This window comes from Cornus florida, unplaced genomic scaffold (assembly GCF_030987335.1).
Source record: "Cornus florida cultivar Cherokee Brave unplaced genomic scaffold, ASM3098733v1 CherokeeBrave_3.0.0_Hap2_Chr03, whole genome shotgun sequence".
Taxonomy (NCBI): Eukaryota; Viridiplantae; Streptophyta; class Magnoliopsida; order Cornales; family Cornaceae; genus Cornus; species Cornus florida.
Genome location: NW_026775573.1, coordinates 59,225,264 through 59,243,024, shown reverse-complemented (window position 1 = coordinate 59,243,024; position 17,761 = coordinate 59,225,264). Strand labels below are relative to the sequence as shown.

The following is a 17,761-nucleotide window of genomic DNA, read 5'->3' as shown; positions in this document are numbered from 1 at the left end:
TAAAAGAGAGATTTAACTCCCAACAACGACTGACGTTGAGTGAGTTGGAGGGAGTTAATTTTTCCCAATGTATCCCACCCACATTGGAAAAGTTGTCTTTTAAGACACTTGAGGCTCCTTAGGTCAAGAAATCAAGCACTCCTACAATTATTTTTCTTCAAATGTAATTGAATTATTGAAGGAAAGAAGAAAGTGCTCCATTTATATGGCAATGGCAAGACTTGACGAGGTTACCTTCCGAGAAAAAAATAATAATAATAAGGCACTTGACGAGGAATGCACATAATTAATGTAATTGATGGGCAATATAAGAACCTTCTAGGTGTGGTCTTGCCTGAAGGATATTATCATAGTAAAAGTCAAAGTCAATTCCACAGTTTTTTTAGGCTATCAATTTCAAGTTTGGAGTCTGGTTCTAGATAAGTTCTTAAACACTAAGCAATGTCTACTTTTCTTCACCAATGGTGGTACAACCACTACAACCATCCGACTTGGGAAAAGTTGTCTAACCTATGGGGTTAGTCTAGTTGAAAAAGACTTAAACGCTTTCTCATGTACTTGAAAGTTCACACACACACACGGAGCAATGAGAATGGAAGTTCCGTAAGTTGTGGGGAAAAGAAATGAGCTGCAATTTTTTTTTACCTGAAGGGATTTTTTTGCAATTTTAGATTTTGAACAACCAAGAATGGGCCTTTCGGCCCTCCTTACCAAGCCCAGAAAGCAGTTTGCAACGACCCAAACCCGACATCTGAATTTAAAACCCGTTTCATGGTACCAAACCTCCCCAGAATTAACCTTGATTAACAAATAGTTCAGCAAATTTCCAATCAAATGATTCAAATCCACAAAACCTAGGCTGGAATATAAAGAAGATAAAAATTCATCCCACAGTACAGCAAATATATAGCGATATAGCATTTGTTAGTTTGAATTCATATAACAGTGAAAAACCAAACCTCGAAAATGTGAAAAAGAAAAATGTACCCTAAATCACCTTAGAAACCACCATTTATTAGAGGGTGGAACCAAGGGATTCTCAGTTCCTACATATGTAATCATTTATGTATATCCCATCCACTTAGTAGTTCTTTTAACTCCATACACAATCCTTTGACAACATAAACATCCAGTACTTTTTGCCTGCATCACAATCAAAGAATTTCACAGAATTAATTCTACATTAAATTTTGGATGTATATCAGGCAACCAAAAATAAAATTTTATCACAATTAGGCGACAACATTCTTAAAGTAATTCCCAAGTATTCTCTGCATTACACATCATCTGTTACAGATCTTAATACATCCTCATGAGAACATTCAGTCAACAAAATAGTGTTCAGTTCGGGTGCTACACAGTTTGGGACAAAAAATTTCTTGTGTCCATTGCACCGTGCAATGGGCACATTCAACCGTTTATTATTACACATGTATTACACGAACGGTCCAAATGTGCCCGTTGCACGGTGCAAATGGCGCAAGGAAATTTTTCTCACAGTTTGGGGTCATACACAATATATTTATATATTTATGTTAAACAAAAGCATATATATAAAGAAATTTTAAGTTTTTCCTATTGCCTTAGCGCATGTGTTAAGAGGAGCAAAACTACTCCAATTTCTTAAATATCACATAACATATACAATAAAAGGTAAAACAAAAGCAAAATGAGAATAGAGGTAACTAGTTTCCACATTTTTTACCATCCAATCAGGTTTTGATAAAATCAAATTCTTCAAGGGCATCAATTGATGGCGAGACAAATATGGATAAAAAAATAAAAAAAAGGGAAAAATAATGTTGTATAAATGGGTAAATTACTTGGACACCCATTGAGTTTTGGCAAAATCACCATCACTCTAAAGTTTTGTGAAAATCACTTGAAACCCATGTCAGAGTTAGGAACCATTAACATTCCAAACATTAATTATTCATCTATGAAAACACTCTTGTTCATTATATCAATTTTAATTGATTGCTATTTAATTAATACAAGATGAAATGACCAATTTACCCCTTGTAGACTCTTTATTCATCCTCTTCACCATCACAAGGGCCACCCCCCCGCCCCCCACCTCCACATTGAAATGCCCCAGCCACTCCTCTCCACAATCCCGCCACACACTCGCACACAAAATTGGAGTTTTGACTAAGATGAGGGAAAATATGAATCCCTTTGGCTAAAGACAGAGGAGGTAAACAGAAGCAGAGAGACGAGTTATCCCTCCACTAAATTCTCTCAATTTCTCTCACTATATAGAGTTTATACAAATAAACTATATACAATTGTTTGTCCATATATGGACACATATGAATATACACATTATGAAATTAACCAATTCGGGAAAAAATATATATATACACATTTATGCATAGGAGATTAGATTAAGCCGATCAACAAGGACAATTTTGTACATTACTGTAGTTAGACTTAGATTGGAAACTTTGTTAGGAGACGACTTTTGTTGAAACTTTGGTGTTGATGGTGGAGAACCATATCAGAGTACTCATGGTAGAATGCTAAGTCACATTTTTTATTTTTATTTTTTTGATAAGTCACATTTTTGACAAACCAATGTTGGTTTTTGATGCTAGGGTTCAGCGAAGAAAGAATTTGCAGAGGAATTAGTAGTGGTGGACGATGGTGGTGGCCATGGGGATTTGCTGAGTTTTGTTTTTGGGTTGTAAGGGATTTTGCAAGGAACAAACTGATAGTTCATTGATTGAGAGAGAGAGAGAGAGAGAGAGTTTGTCTGTGTGTTTGCGTGTGTGTGTGTTGAGTATAGTGGTGATGGAGGGGTGAATGCAGCAGCATCAGAGTCTTAGCTATTGAAGGAGTTAGGACATTAGGAGGAACTAGAAAGGAAGAGAGGTGTATTTTTTTTTCCCTAGTTGGTACTCACACGCCCTCCTAAAGGAATTGTTTGCACCCGAGAGGATTCGAATTTCAGACCTGATGCTTCATGAGGCACCAGGGCCAAGGAAGACGTGTGTATTCATTCATATAAATTTACATCTCTTTGAAAAACATAGATTTTCTGTCTTAAATACTATGATCTAAAGAGAGATGATGAAATAGCGATGAAAGAGAACCAAGTGGGTGGCGGCAATGGGAGGAGACGGTAGTGTTGACGGTGAGAGATAAAGTTTAAGTCTCAAATACTGTAATTTATATATATATATATATATATAGGTAAATGAAACAATATGTAATATGTAGATAAATTACATATATTTAGTTACAATATGTAATAAATGTTTAGATCTTGTAATATATTTCAGTTACATATTAAGAGACTAAACTATATATATTAAAGTTTCAAATTATATATAAATTTCTGAATATATATTTAATAGTGTTAGGTATATGAGTCATATGTTGGCAAATTTATACCCAAAACATGTGCTGCAAGGAGTCAAAATGTCGTGAGTCATTCGTAGACATCTATTGAAGGCATCTCTGACATGAAGTGTGATATCATGACGGAATAGTCACATTCTAAGTCGCATCTAGGTCACAAGTAAATTGACCTTAGCCCCACAATTATGTTTTGATTGTGATTTTGAACAATGGATTTTCAAAACTTATGGTTTAAATGTAATTCATTCAGATTGGCAAAATGTAGTTGTCGATCGATCTAGATGTTGCGGGCAGAATTTCTTTTGAGACCAAAATGCATCAATCAAAGCGTGGATCAATTGATTTCGATCAAACATGTCAGAAATGTATTTTTGGTAACTCTCAAATACAATTTTACAAGAATTTAACTACCTAAAATGTATGAGACTCTATATTGGTTATAAATATGAAGTTATAGTCAGTCTATGTATATTAGAGTATCTCCAATCATCCATAGAGGGAAAAAGTTCATAAGAAAGAAAAATTACTGATTTATTCAATCTAGGTTTTCCATAGACTATTCTATGTGTGACTGAATATTCATCAAGAGAGGATCATCAATCTGATTCAATTCAAAAAACAAAAAAATATTAGAGCAGCTTTGGGCGAGCAATGACTTAGAGAAGCAAGTTTGTGCGGAAATGATGTTGTGGACAATAGACGGATGGCCTAGAGACTTTCGAAGAAAAGTTTGGCGCCATCTGTGTCTAGAGGTAACTAGAGGTTCGAGGATGAGTAAAATGTTAACTTTTAGTTTTAATCTCTTTATCGACAGTGGATTGTGCCTGACTGACTACGTCCCGTGGTCATCATCATGTCTCTACGTCCGTGCCTGACTGACTACGTTTTTCCTTTCTTGGATTTTTTGCATAAAAGACAACATGTCTCTACTCTTCTCTATTGTAATTATTTCTTGTTTATTGCTTAATTGTGAATACTATAATCTAAAATCAATCTTCACAAATAACTAACTGGAATTTAAATATGATTAACGGATTTCTGAAAAGTTAGTTAAAAGCAGAAAAATATCCATAAGTCATCACCCCTCCTAGCTCTCCTCCATGTCAAATTCACCGCTCACACTCTAATTTATCAAAGCTTCAGGCAATGGTTAGCACACTTTCAAATAGAATAAAATTTATTATTATAATAAGACTAAATAAGTATATAATTTGACAAAAATGATAAATAAGTATATCATGGATCATGGACGACTCCTATATTATTTTCATAGAGCATTAAATATTACTAAAAATGATAAACAGTTAAATCTAGGAGGCATTGATGGAATTTTACTGATTAAAAAGTCTTGGGTTCATAGGGACAGGAAAGTAGATACTTGCCTCCATTAATAGCAGATATTATTTGAAAAGGAGGGAACAGGGTGTCTGAGTTTCCTTCACCATATTATAAGACCGTGACTCTACACCGCCATTTTCATTTCTATTTTCTGGTGAGGATCATAACCAATGAGTTTGAAATCAGCTGCGATAAAGGAATCTATATCCTTCCTCTCGGGATTGATCTTTAAAATCTGCATTAAAAAAAATATTAAAGAAACCATATTACTTCCAAATCAACAACAAATCTTTATCGAATTGAAAGAAAACAACTCAACATAAATCCCATTGATTCATTAAACTTACTGGAAAGGGTTTAGGCAGCTTCTGGAGCTGCTCCTGAAGAGGTCTGACATGAGTGCGATAAACATGAGCATCTCCAATAACATGGACAAAATCACCTGGAGCAAGATCTATACAAGGCAAAGTGGGATCAAAGACAAATTCATGAGAAATAAAATCCAAGTCAGACTAATCTACAGGTAATGAAATGATGTGGCTGGAGAAATTAATATTGTCTTCTTCAGTGGATCCATGCAACTTCTTTAACATGATACAATATTAAAAGAAACTCCAACACTAAGCAACAGTTCCTAACAAATTCATGTGCACAAAACTAAATGTAATTTTGTGATAAATGCATACCACAAACATGAGCAATTATGCAAGTCAAGAGGGCATAAGATGCAATGTTAAATGGCACACCCAGGCCCATGTCAGCAGAGCGCTGATACATTTGACATGATAACTCCCCATTGGCTACATAAAACTGCAAAAAATAGAAAAGAGAAAAGATATGTACATTCAGAGACGAAAATGATAAAAGAAACATGGATGAAATACTTTAGTAATTTATACTAACCTGCGCAAACATGTGGCAAGGTGGAAGTGCCATCAATTTGAGATCCGAAGGATTCCAAGCTGAAAGAATAATCCGGCGGTCATCTGGATTATTCTTGATCTTGTCAATAACATCTAATAACTGATCAAATCCTTGGCCAGTGTAGTCAGCATGCATGTTTGTGTACCTATATATCATAAGTCCCATGGGTAAAAATCAACGCTAAACTCCCTCATTAAATGTGAAATGGAACCGCATGAGAATAAAATCCACCAACCTAGCACCAAAATGCCTCCACTGGAACCCATATACGGGTCCTAAGTCACCTTCTTCCCTATCCACCAACCCAATACTGAAATAGAAAACATAACTACATCAACTAAAATTGCATAAATTTGAGTTATGCCTGACCAATTATGTTAAAGTAACAACCATCTACTTGCCTATCAAGGTAGTCTCTGGATGCATTGCCATCCCATATATGAATGCCCTTCTCCTGTAAGACCTGTCAAGACTCAAAACACAAACTCAAAATGCAATCTATTTCCACAACAATTAATGGGTAGCGAAGGAATAAGAGAAATGCTCAGATAGCATTTGGAAACTTATTGAAAACGAAACTGTACCATGTTTCATTTCCAGTGTTGGAAGGCATGAACCATAATTTTGTGTACTCAATCGTTCCCAGACAAAAACAGATTCACAGAAACTATAATTAAATTTAACGTTTATAACAGAGATTTCATAAAACCTACTTATTGTTATATTATGCAAACTATATGAAGGCATCCATGCCTTTGCAGAAACTTCCCTTACAGACGTACAAAGCAAGACTCGTTTCAAGATATGCATTTCACTCATTTTGAGAGCAATTTTTTATGTGCATGTCCAACCGAAATTGTCAGACACGTCACATACCCATAGACGAGCAACGTGTGCCGTACATGTGTATATTACCTACTATTGAAGAGTCCACGTAACATAGGTTACCAGATACAACCACAATGAAAGGACTTATTTAACATAACCTAAATACCATCACCATAATTTAATCATCAAGAAGAAGCCTCGTTCAAAAGCCTCCAAACCTCTATGGAAACAAAAATTAAGAATCCCACCAATTCTCCAAGACAAGCTATCTAATGTTTCAAGAAGCATTGAAATCTTCCAACAGCTCTTTTTAGACTATGTTGTAGCTACACTTTCAGTTTACAAAAGTGCACATAATATCCATGAGGAATGCCAGAGGACCTCTTGAGAATCCCAACCAATCGTTCAAAAATCTCCAAATTTAGCTTCTAGATTTCTCTTCAGGCTTCTCCTTGAGCTTCCATCGTAAACACGGATGCACTCTTTTTTTTCTTTCTTTCTTTCTTGGTAGGTAATCAACACACACGCACACACACCACACTGCCCCATGTGAGACTAAACCGCTTGTCTCCCTTTGAGGAGGAAAGCTCATACCACCTGGGTCAATGGTCCGGTGGTATAAACCTCAATGCACTCAAAACTAGGATAGTACTGGAAGCATAACAATACTCACATCAGTGTCAAGAATACAAACAATCAAGCAACAAAGTAAAATTTTTAAATTTTCCAAGGAAATTGACCAACTTTGTCAACATGTCCCAAACCAACATGCTCCTAAATAGTTCAAAACTTTCAATAAACATATTGTTACCTTGGCATTTGTTGAACCACTTATGAACCACAGAAGCTCTTCAACCACACCTCGCCAAAATACTTTCTGCAGGAAGAGATGACAAACATACGTCATCCTATATATGGAAAACTATAGAAAATATTTTAGTTAAATAGTCAAACCACGAAGTGAAACATATCATGTTATAATCCAACTCAGTGATAAACAAAAAGAACTACTTACAGAAGAAACTAATACAATCATAACTTGCAACTGGAAAAGAAATCTTTATACAGAAATACACACCTTAGTTGTTAGAAGTGGAAAAGATTTACGCAAATTGAACCGCATCTGTGGATAAAGTAGAATATATCATCAAATTCACCCAAGATTTTATGATGTTATAATCTGGAAGCATCCATTGAGAAGCAAAATAAGACGGGAGTCTGAGCTTGTGAGCTTGACAATACCTGGCAGCCAAATTCTGATAAGGTACCAGTCCCTGTCCTGTCATCTTTCAAAGTGCCATTTGTAATTATATCTTGAACCAATCTCAAATACGCGTGTTCCTCATGTTTCTCAAAAATCATCTTGGGAAGGAAAGAAAACTTCATTACCTCAAACTTAGCATTATCTGAGACACAGTCAGACGTCAGACCATTGGTTTGACCAAGGGGTTCAATTGCAGCATTCCTCACACGAACATAAGTAGTGAAAGAATAGCGGATATCATTTTCCACTACAGGGAAGGATGAGTACCACGGCTGATATACAGAGGAGTCAACGGCAGGGATAAAAGTGTCACACTCAATACTTGCCTCAATTTCTGTAATGTGGATTGCATCACATTGAGGAGCATTGAGGGTTTCCCTGCAGTAGATATATAATCAGCCAAAAACAAGAAGAAACAGAAAGACCTTTAATACGGCAATGAACAACAAAGTGTATTTACCTTAAAATCTGAGCACCTCCTATAACAAACACTTTATCAATTGATAGACAATAAGGAGATGCTGCTAATAATTCCAAGGCAGAAGCAACACTCCCACATATAACAACATTCTCTGCAGTTGCAATATCAAAACTCCCAGAACGAGTCAGAACAACATTAAGACGACCACATAAAGGCCGATGCTCCAGGGGAATACTTTCCCATGTTTTTCTACCCATTACGACTGCATTCTTTTTCACAGGATCTGATGTAGCCATAGTAACATCCTTAAAAAATTTGAGCTCAGAAGGCAATCTCCAGGGTAATTTCCCATCCTTACCAATACCCATGTTGGGAGTCGCAGCTACAACAACTTGGTAAGTTCTTTGTGGAGCAGAATGTGCATTGACACTGCCATTAGGAAGGCCAGTGAGGGTATCACTAGACATAACTGAATTAAGATACCGAAGAGGACTTAAAGACGATAAATCTCGACCAAGACCACACAACCAACTTTTGCAGAAACGCAACAAAACCTGAAATTAGTAAAGAAGGTTTTAGAAAATAGATTTGTCATTGGTAGGGGGGGGTGAGGTAGTGAGCCCTCAACTGTGAGTCAATAAGCTAAAACATTAAACTGAACAAGTAAAATTCAGATATTCAGTAAACATCCATACTAGGCAAGTAATCGTTTTTTTTTAAAAAAAAAAAATAAGACATACACATGTATCCTAAACAAGACTTTATTTATGCACCTCTCCCTTGGAGTTGGCAGGAGTTACCACTCGAGTGAGTTGATGATAATTTTTTTGAGCATTTTATCTCATATTTGGACATTTTGAATACGGTAAGAGACAAATTAGATTAGTTGTCCTTTCCCAAATTTATATAGGCATTCTTCCAACTTTAAGATTCAGGATGAACTAAAACCACAGAAAATTCCAAGAATACACCAGATAAAACATAAGACCAAAATAACATAAACATTAGAAATACTAGATAGGCCTAAAATTACATGTACAAATAGTCCTACAGCAATGGTATTGAAAAAGTTACAACTTCTACACAATTTCCCAAAGATCTTTATAACCTATGTTAAACATTCCATATTTTATATACAAAGCAATGAATTCTGGAAATAAAATAACCCAGTAGCCATACTTGTCTACTAACATGAATGTTTTTCCATGAGAAAATATACTAATTTATTATATGTGAAGAAGTCTCTTTTATATCAAACATGAGACAGAGTGTCCACCAATGAGGTTATCTAAAGCTCAAGCCCTAAGTAAAAATCTCAATTGAGCTCACTAGTTCTGCATTCATATTCCTTAGATCAAGCCTGCTTACCGCTATACTTCAACAAATACATTTTGGACCAAGGTCATGCTGGCCTGAGATCAACCCCGCCCAAAAACCAAATATCTTTTACAACATTTGTGGCTTCCCTAGTTTTTGAGATGGGCAAAGTATGGGCAGATCCAGGGCCATCCCAGCTATAATATGTTGAAACATGATGTCTCAAGTAATCACCAAGAGGTATGTTATTCTAAATTGAAGAAAAGAGACATGTACGTAAGCAGGATCTCCATATCAATGGCAGTTCCAAGCATAAAACAAATCATCCTAATGTTTGAGAAAAGATAAAACTAATTGGAAAATATAAAACTAACACCAAGGCTGTAGCCTAGTGGTACTTCCTCACCTTCCAAAGTAGAAGGTAAGGGTTCAAGTCCGCACAAAGACATGTGGGTGTGATTGTGTTTCTTGCCAATGGGAAAAAAAATGGAAAGTATAAAACTAAGAAGGCATATTATGGTGGATAAGGCTTCCCAAACCAATTAAACATGCTAAGTTTTGATTTTTCTGGAATAAAATAAGACCATTATGACCACTAATTGGCTAATAGAAAACTAAGAAGCATATTATGGTGGATAAACCTTCCCAAACCAACATGACAAGTTTTGATTTTTCTGGAATAAAATAAGACCATTATGACCGCTAATTGGCTAATAGAAAACTAAGAAGCATATGATGGTGGATAAGCCTTCCCAAACCAAAATGATAAGTTTTGATTTTTCTGGAATAAAATAAGACCATTATGACCACTAATTGGATTATAGAAAACTGAGAAAACAAATTCTGTTAGATATGTCATAAGGCTTCCCAAACCAATAAAACGTGATAATTATTTTAAATTATTATGTAATAATAAAAAATAATAATAATAAAAATAAAAAAATAAAAAACGCGATATTATGAATTTGTGACCCTATAGCATTGTCGTTAAAAATTGAACAACAAAAATAATGAGAGAAAGTATGAGAAACAGAGGAACAGACAAGTTACAGAAAAAAAAAATCCCAATACCCACCGTATTTAACATTCAGTAATATTGATGGAAATTGCACCATTAAATTCAAATCGAATGTGAGAAATGAAAAGAATTCTACAGTTTCACAACAAAAAGTCACAGATTGCATAGAAAAGTACTCAAAAACCATCGAGTGTCTAGCCTAGTGGTATCTCCTAACTCTCTCCAAAGTAGACGGTTGAGGGTTCAAGGACTACGGGGACACAATGGGTATTATTTGCTAGAAAATTTAAAAAAAAAAAAAAATTACCCAAAAAAAGAAAATAGCTAGAAAATCGAAATGCCCAAAATAAATTCCTGAAAACAGTCAAACTTTGCACTAAATTAGTTAAACATGAGAAAACTAGAAGAATTGGCACTAAATTAGTTAAACATGAGAAAACTAGAAGAATTTAAAATATATATATATATAAATAATTAATTAATTAATTAAATTTAAAAATTAAAGAAAAAGGACAAATGTCACAATAATTAAACACTTCGTAAACATCTTCATCCGAGAGAAACACAACACTACACGAAACAACAAATTAAATTATCAATATCAGATAATCTTCAACACATTGATAAAATACTCAAATCACAAACAGAGTTCGAGAGATTGAAATGCAGTAAAAAGCTACCGATCGTAGACTGAAACTGGTGACGTACGAGATCGTGGATCGAATTGCTTATCCCGTGTACTATATTAGGGTTTTTGATTGAAACAGAGAGTGGTTTAGTACTTCAGCATTTCTGCGTCGAGTCGGCGAAAGGTAGACTATCAATCAAAACCAGCAGCGGAAAGAAAGACCCCTCTCTCTCCTCTCTCTCTCACACACTAAATACACAGAAAATCCAAAAGGACGATTGACGCGGAGTGCCGCGAATGTGTGTATATATATAGGAGTATAAATTATGGAGAACTACTAAAATGCCCTCATTCGTTATAGATTTACCAACCTACCCTTTTCTAAACTAGATTATCTTTATAAATAAGATTAATTACACTCACACCTCCGAGATTTACCATAATGACAGTCATATACAAGTTAGCCTCTTTTTGAATAATAAGACCACCCGGACACCTCTGACACAAGCTAAAAAGACCTTATTGCCCTTTGACTTTTGAATTAAACTATTTAAATTATAAAATTACCTATTTAACCTTTTTAGTCACTATAATGGACCAATTTAGCCCTAATACCCACTAGCCATACCACAGCATCGGATGGCTCAGAGAGTGCATCATGAAAAAAAAATTTAATCCTCCCTTTTCCCTTTCTTCCCCTCTATCTCTATTCACTCATTTTTCTCAAGCAACTACCAAGTCTATCACTTTCCACTGCCGCCCACACCCACACTCACCACTTCTTACCACCATGACCACCACCTCTTCCTCTCTCTATTTATTTTCTCTTATATATATATATATATATATATAAGCACATACACGTATATCCAATTGCAATATACTGCCCAAACTAAGACAAACGATTCTCTGGATTGTTTTGATTTTCACGTTGCTAGGTTTGGATTCAGCGAGAATGGCTCAATATGGAAAAGGCTGTTGGGTGCAAGAAGAAGATTTTAGGCTCTTAACGAAATTACACAGCTAATTGTTACGTACATAGTCGCAGCCAGCTACAATTTCTCCTCCAAGGACACCTCCGATACAAGATCCCCGTTGGTGACGCCTTCACCTTCTTCTCTACCCGCGATGCCTACAACATCTATATATATATATATATATATATATAGTATGAAGATCCCAATTGTTGACATCACATACACACATATATATAACCCAAGTTGTTGTAGACATCGTAATTGCATCACCTCTGTATCGTTGCTGGAGCCTAATATAATCTCCCTGGTCGTCTCCATCGCCGGAGCCCAAAAGAGACTTATAGAAGTTCCAAATGAACCAATGTTCTCTCATCTCGATCGATCTCTGAGTGTTTTCATTGAATTCTTCAAGCCAAAGGTTGTGGGTATCTCAACTGCCAACTTTTTTGCTACCACTGGTGGTATATGAGGCTAAAATTCTTAAATTGGGTTGAGGTTTTGAAAGTTTTTGGATTGGGGATTTTTGGAGGCGTGTTTGGTCCAGAAAAAGAAGCGTTTAATGTGGAAGTGGAAAGAAGTGGAGAGAGAGAGAGAAAAGAAAGGTGGCGATGGTGATGGTGAGTGGTTCGGTGGATTTTATTTTTTATTTTTTTGGGAAGGTAAGTTCGGTGGTTTTGGGTAGATAGGAGTGAGGAAGAAAACTAAATGGGCGGCAATGGTAGCGGCAATGGTGACGGCGGCGGCAATGGTGGGTGGTGGTGCCAATATGGCCATTCATTCTCACACTAAAGGGCCATTTAGTCTTTTAAGAATTTTGATTTTTTACCATTAAAGACAATAAAATATTAAAGGGCAATCTTGACTTTTTATAGCATTTTAGGGGCTGTTTGGATTGAATTCCTGATAGAGGGTGTCTTTGTTCAAAAAAGGCTTAACTTGTATTTGGCTGACATTATAGTAAACCTAAGGGGGTGTCATTGTAATTAACTCTTATAAATAAATAGAGTTAATTATACATTATCCCGTGTACTATGTTAGGCTTTATCAAGTGTACTACATTTTTGGCATATAAAATTCTCATGAGCAACTAAATTCCGGACAAGGATCACCTCCAGTTGCACAGTAATCCATTTCCTCCATTTTTGTAAGTAAAAGTGTATCCCAACATTTTCGTAAGGAACAGCCCAACATTTTCCTACTATGTATCCCAATATTTTCCTACTATGCATCCCAAACATGGGTGACGTTGTCATTTCTGGTCCACTCATTTCAAAATGGAGTAAATGGCACACTATTTCACTGGAGGTGATTTTCACCCACTAAACTCCTTAGAGCATCTCCAATGCAAAATGCTATTTTTACATACCAAAGCTATATTTTAACAGGAACTACAATGTTAAAATACTATATTTTAACAATTCTGCTCCAATGATGCATTTCATCTAAAATGCTGTTTTTTGACACAACAACCATTTTCAACTACCATTTTTTTTCAATAGCATTTCCAATGTAAACTGTAGGTGCAAAATTTTGCTCAACCAATAATGATTCAGAAAAATGAAACAACGCACTCAATCAATAGTAAAGATAAACAAGAACAATATATCTCGAAGCGTAGAATTGCTTGATCCCTTTATTGGAGGTCTAAGCCTCTATTTATATACAAAAGATTATAAAATTATGGTAGGACTCGCGTTGCTTGCCCTCCAATTCTTTCTATATAAACATTCTTTACTAATAGAGTTCTTTCCGTTGTCTAATTTTCCATACATAGAACTTGCCTTGTACAGAACTTCCTATCTCAGAATTTTCCTTCTACGGTAAATCCTTCAACTGATAGGACTTGTGCATTCTTGAATAACTGGGCTGAACATACTTTGATCTGGCTGGGCTTAAGTAACAGACCAGATGTTAAATATTAACCAATTGGGCCGATGACCTCTTGATTCGGCCTTGATGGAGGCTGGAGGACAAATAACAATGGTCTTGGGCTAAAAATACCCTCAATTTGGGCTTGAGCATGATGGGCCTTATATGTCCTTGGAGTGTAGATATGTGTAGTGATGACGTGTGTGCTTTTTATTGGAGGGAGTTTTTTTCCCTCCACACTTTGCCCTAAATTTCATTTTTAATTGCGTGACGGCTCCCATTAAAGAGGGAATTGAAACCGGTTTTTTACTTTGCTTCAGAAACAGTTCGAGGTCTTTCATTATTACTCCGTCATATAAGATTCTGCAAGAGTTACATTCGCCCTCGCTGCACTCCTGCGTTCTTCATTCCATCACCTTGTCAGGTTAATTTTTTTCCGCATCTTTCTCTTCAATCTTTCATTATGAGTACTTCATCTACTCTTGAACGTATAGACATTGGGGATTTTGAATCCACACCTTCATCTTCCCCCGTTCGCATTAGGGCTCCCCCTCCTAGGGTTTCTACAGATCGTCTTTCGTTGAATCAATTAGGTACTTCCCCCCTTCCAGCCGAGACATCCACCTCAGGCTCTGATAATGTTCTTACTCATGAAGAGAGGAAAACAATCATCTCTATTCGCCGCATCAAGTTCTCTATTGCTTCGGTAATGGAAGAATTTGATATTCCTGAGGGAGTAGAAATTGCAGAATATCCCGAGGGTGCCGATTTTACCTTCGGCGAGGGAATTGAAGAGAGTGAATTGCTTCTTTCGGTAGGGCATCTTAACGCCTTTCGGTTCCCTCTTCATCCCTTCTATCATTTAGTTTTCAACAAGTTAGGTCTTGCTCCCCTTCAAGTAAATCTTAATTTCTTTCACATCCTTTCGGCACTGTTGGTGCGCCGGAAATTAGAGGCTCTGGATTTGACCTTTGCCGACCTTCTGCTTACTTACAATACATCTAAGCATGGGACCGAGCCTGGTCGCTTCTTTTTTGCCTCTCTCCTTCATCAGAGGATATGCACAAACCTTCCTTCATCCGAAAAGAAGTGGAAAGAAAGGATGGTTATAGTTAAAGGAAAATGGTTCGTGCCCCAATCAATTACGCTCCCCATCCCGCGCAAGTTCGGGAAATTAGGTATAGAATACTTAACCTCCCTTCATACCAAGTGTTCTGGCTGTTTTCCTTGCCAAGTCTTAATGTTTCACCGTACTTATGAGTTTCTTGGTGTTTTTTCAGCTACATTCCCATCCTCCGCAGCAAGGAACAGACTTTCTTTTCTTGAGGAACGAGTCTAGAGTGACCCCTCGCCTATCGAGGACCTGCTAACTTCTTCAAACCTCAAGGATATTGCCTCCAGTGCTGTTGCTGCAGACCTCATGGATCTGTCTCTACCATCCTTTGACAGTTTCCCCATGACTGAGGAGGAGATACGAAGGGCTGAGGCTTTAAAAAAGAAAGCCGAAGATGCCCAACCCTTGGTCGTTATTAGATCTACTGAGGGTGAGGTGGAGGCTGAGGAACCACCAATGAAGAAATCTCGCCTCAACCCCCCATCCTCTGGCAAGGGCAAGGTCCCTTATAAAAGCAGAGGGAAAAAGGCTGAAGAGGCCGAACTTGAAGATGAAGTCAGGGCATTTGTTCTGGCTGAGACTAGGGCTCCTTGGACTCCTTCCTTCACTAGGGCTGACAAGTCAGTCCTGCATTCAGGGGATTCTGTGATCACAGACCTTTCAGCTGCACTGGCGGTGGCTCGAGGGATGTGGCTCCCAAAGGACGAGGAAGCCATCAGCCAAATGGGGTTGGAACAACTACTCCCCTCTGCCCCGGTCCGGGCCATAGAGGTTCGCATTGCTCCTTCAGAATTATGTTACTCTTGCTTGCTTATGTTTCCATTTATGCTCATATTTGTTCCTCTGCTATACAAAGTCTATACCACACCATAGCCCTCTGCGCCACTGCTGAAGCCCAATCCCTCTCCATTAAGAAGTTGGAAAAGGATCTTGACAATGCAGAGAAGAGGGCCACCACTACCTCTACCAATCTGAAGATAGCTTCTGAAGCCAAGGATGTGTATAAGAGGCAGTTGGCAGCCTCTGAGGCTAAGGTGGATTCTCTTCAGGCCGAAGTTCAACGCCTGACCGAGGCTCTTACTACTTGTTTCAAGGCGGGGAAGCAAATGCAGGGGCGCTACTCCTGTCTGGCACACTTAGCTAGTGCTAAAGCATTCCGGTCTGGCTATAATCAAGGCTCAGGCCCTAGGACGATGGATCCGGACGCTTTTGACAAGCAGGTGGGGGTGCACTTCCCATATGATGAAGGGCCAGAGGCTTTGGAAGCTGAAATCCGCTTTGCCGAGATGGTGAAGGCGCACCTGAAGGGTACTCCTAGCTCTTCTGTCCCTGCGGCTTCAATTCCTCCTACCCTAAGTCCTACTGTAGTGGATGCTTTTGAATCTACTCCCTTCGATCCGAAGAGGAAGTAGAACCATGTATTTTGTTTTTATTGACAGTATGTTTGGGATAATGAATATAATTTTTTATTTTAGGCTTTCAATACCTGATTTGTTTTTGCTATATGCTTTTGATACTGTTCATATTTTTCTGACTGGTAATGTGTTTAAACGAAACACATTGTCTTTATGCTTCGGATTTATGCTATCAGAGAAAAAGCAAGGATGGTGGGAAGAAGAAGATCTTTTTAACAGTTTAATTGATATCTCAGAATGATTCATATGGACAATGATTTAACTGTTAAATGAACTCTCCTTACCTTTTATTTGCCTGCAGTAGACGTATACATACTCTTTCCTTCTCGTGTGTTCCTGATGTGGGGTGGATCATGGTGAACTTATGATATATCCACATCCACAGGGTATTAAACACTTGGAGTCCGGAGGAAAGAGTTCTGATCCGGGCACCAGAGGTCTGAAGCGAATTATTCCTCGACACTGAGTGTGGAGGAATATTGCTGAATAGGACACTTAGGGTCCGAAGCTATCTCGGACACTTAGGATTTGAGGCGAATTAAACACTCCCTGGCGGGGAGCCGGAGGGGAGGTTTTGCCGAGCCGGACACTTAGGGTCCGGAGCGAGATTTTTGCCGAGCCGAACACTTAGGGTCCGAGGTGAGATTTTTGCCGACCCAGACACCTAGGGTCCGAGGCGAATGACCTACTCCCCAGCGCTGAGCCTGAAGGGAGGTTTAAATGAATTATTCCCCGGCGCTGAGCCAGAGAGGAGGTTTTGCCGAGCCGGACACTCAAGGTTCGAGGTAAATGAACTACACCCCGGCGCTGAGCCTGAGGGGAGGTTAAATGAATTACTCCCCGGCGCTGAGCCTGAGGGGAGGTTTTGCCGAACCGGACACTTAGGGTCCGAGGCGGACGAACTACTCCACGGCGCTGAGCCTGAGGGGAAGTTTGTTTATATTTTTTCTCAAACAACTTATCATGAGGCCGAGGATTCAAAAATGATAAGAGGCCAAGAAAGCGAGTAACAGTGGCTGTGAAGTTTCCTATTTGTTGTCTTTGGAGACTTTCCTCCTCCACTAATACTCCCTTCTTGGCAACCAAATGTTGTGGACCACGCATATATGAACCGCATTTCTTTTCTATTTCTATCCGATGTGGGATATAGACTAAATTTTGTCAAAAAGGTCGGTGTAAGGAATGCCTCTAGTATCGAGCTTGACAGCCTTAAATACCATTGGACCCTCCTTACACCGTAATTAACTATTTGAATATTCCCATATATAACAGAATGTAGCACATA

The 17,761-nt window shown here is 37.8% G+C and overlaps 1 protein-coding gene across 3 annotated transcripts; it reads right to left on the bottom strand.

Annotated features, from left to right (window-relative positions):
• Positions 1-867: 867 nt before the first annotated feature.
• LOC132300625 (bifunctional dihydrofolate reductase-thymidylate synthase-like) lies at positions 868-11,371 on the bottom strand. 3 transcript variants are annotated; one of them, XM_059797801.1, is made up of 12 exons: positions 11,154-11,371; positions 8,178-8,692; positions 7,696-8,095; positions 7,532-7,576; positions 7,265-7,330; positions 6,027-6,088; positions 5,861-5,935; positions 5,605-5,770; positions 5,388-5,511; positions 5,049-5,155; positions 4,746-4,936; positions 868-1,143 (listed from the first exon to the last, which is right to left on the bottom strand). In XM_059797801.1, the coding sequence occupies exons 2-11, from the start codon at positions 8,603-8,605 to the stop codon at positions 4,826-4,828; spliced, it is 1,584 nt and encodes a 527-aa protein (XP_059653784.1). In that variant the 5' UTR covers positions 8,606-8,692; positions 11,154-11,371; the 3' UTR covers positions 868-1,143; positions 4,746-4,825. The 3 variants fall into 3 exon arrangements, with proteins under 3 accessions (XP_059653784.1, XP_059653785.1, XP_059653786.1); XM_059797802.1 differs by having other exon boundaries at positions 11,182-11,371; XM_059797803.1 differs by lacking the exon at positions 11,154-11,371 and adding an exon at positions 9,507-9,758.
• Between the last annotated feature and the right edge of the window lie 6,390 nt (positions 11,372-17,761).

Excerpts from the sequence above, each read along its gene's own strand:
- LOC132300625 (XM_059797801.1), bottom strand. The coding sequence starts at position 8,605 with ATGTCTAGTGATACCCTCACTGGCCTTCCTAATGGCAGTGTCAATGCA. Across the intron at positions 8,096-8,177 it reads GGAGGTGCTCAGATTTTAAG|GGAAACCCTCAATGCTCCTC; the intron begins GTAAATACACTT and ends TATCTACTGCAG. Across the intron at positions 7,577-7,695 it reads TATCAGAATTTGGCTGCCAG|ATGCGGTTCAATTTGCGTAA; the intron begins GTATTGTCAAGC and ends CTTTATCCACAG.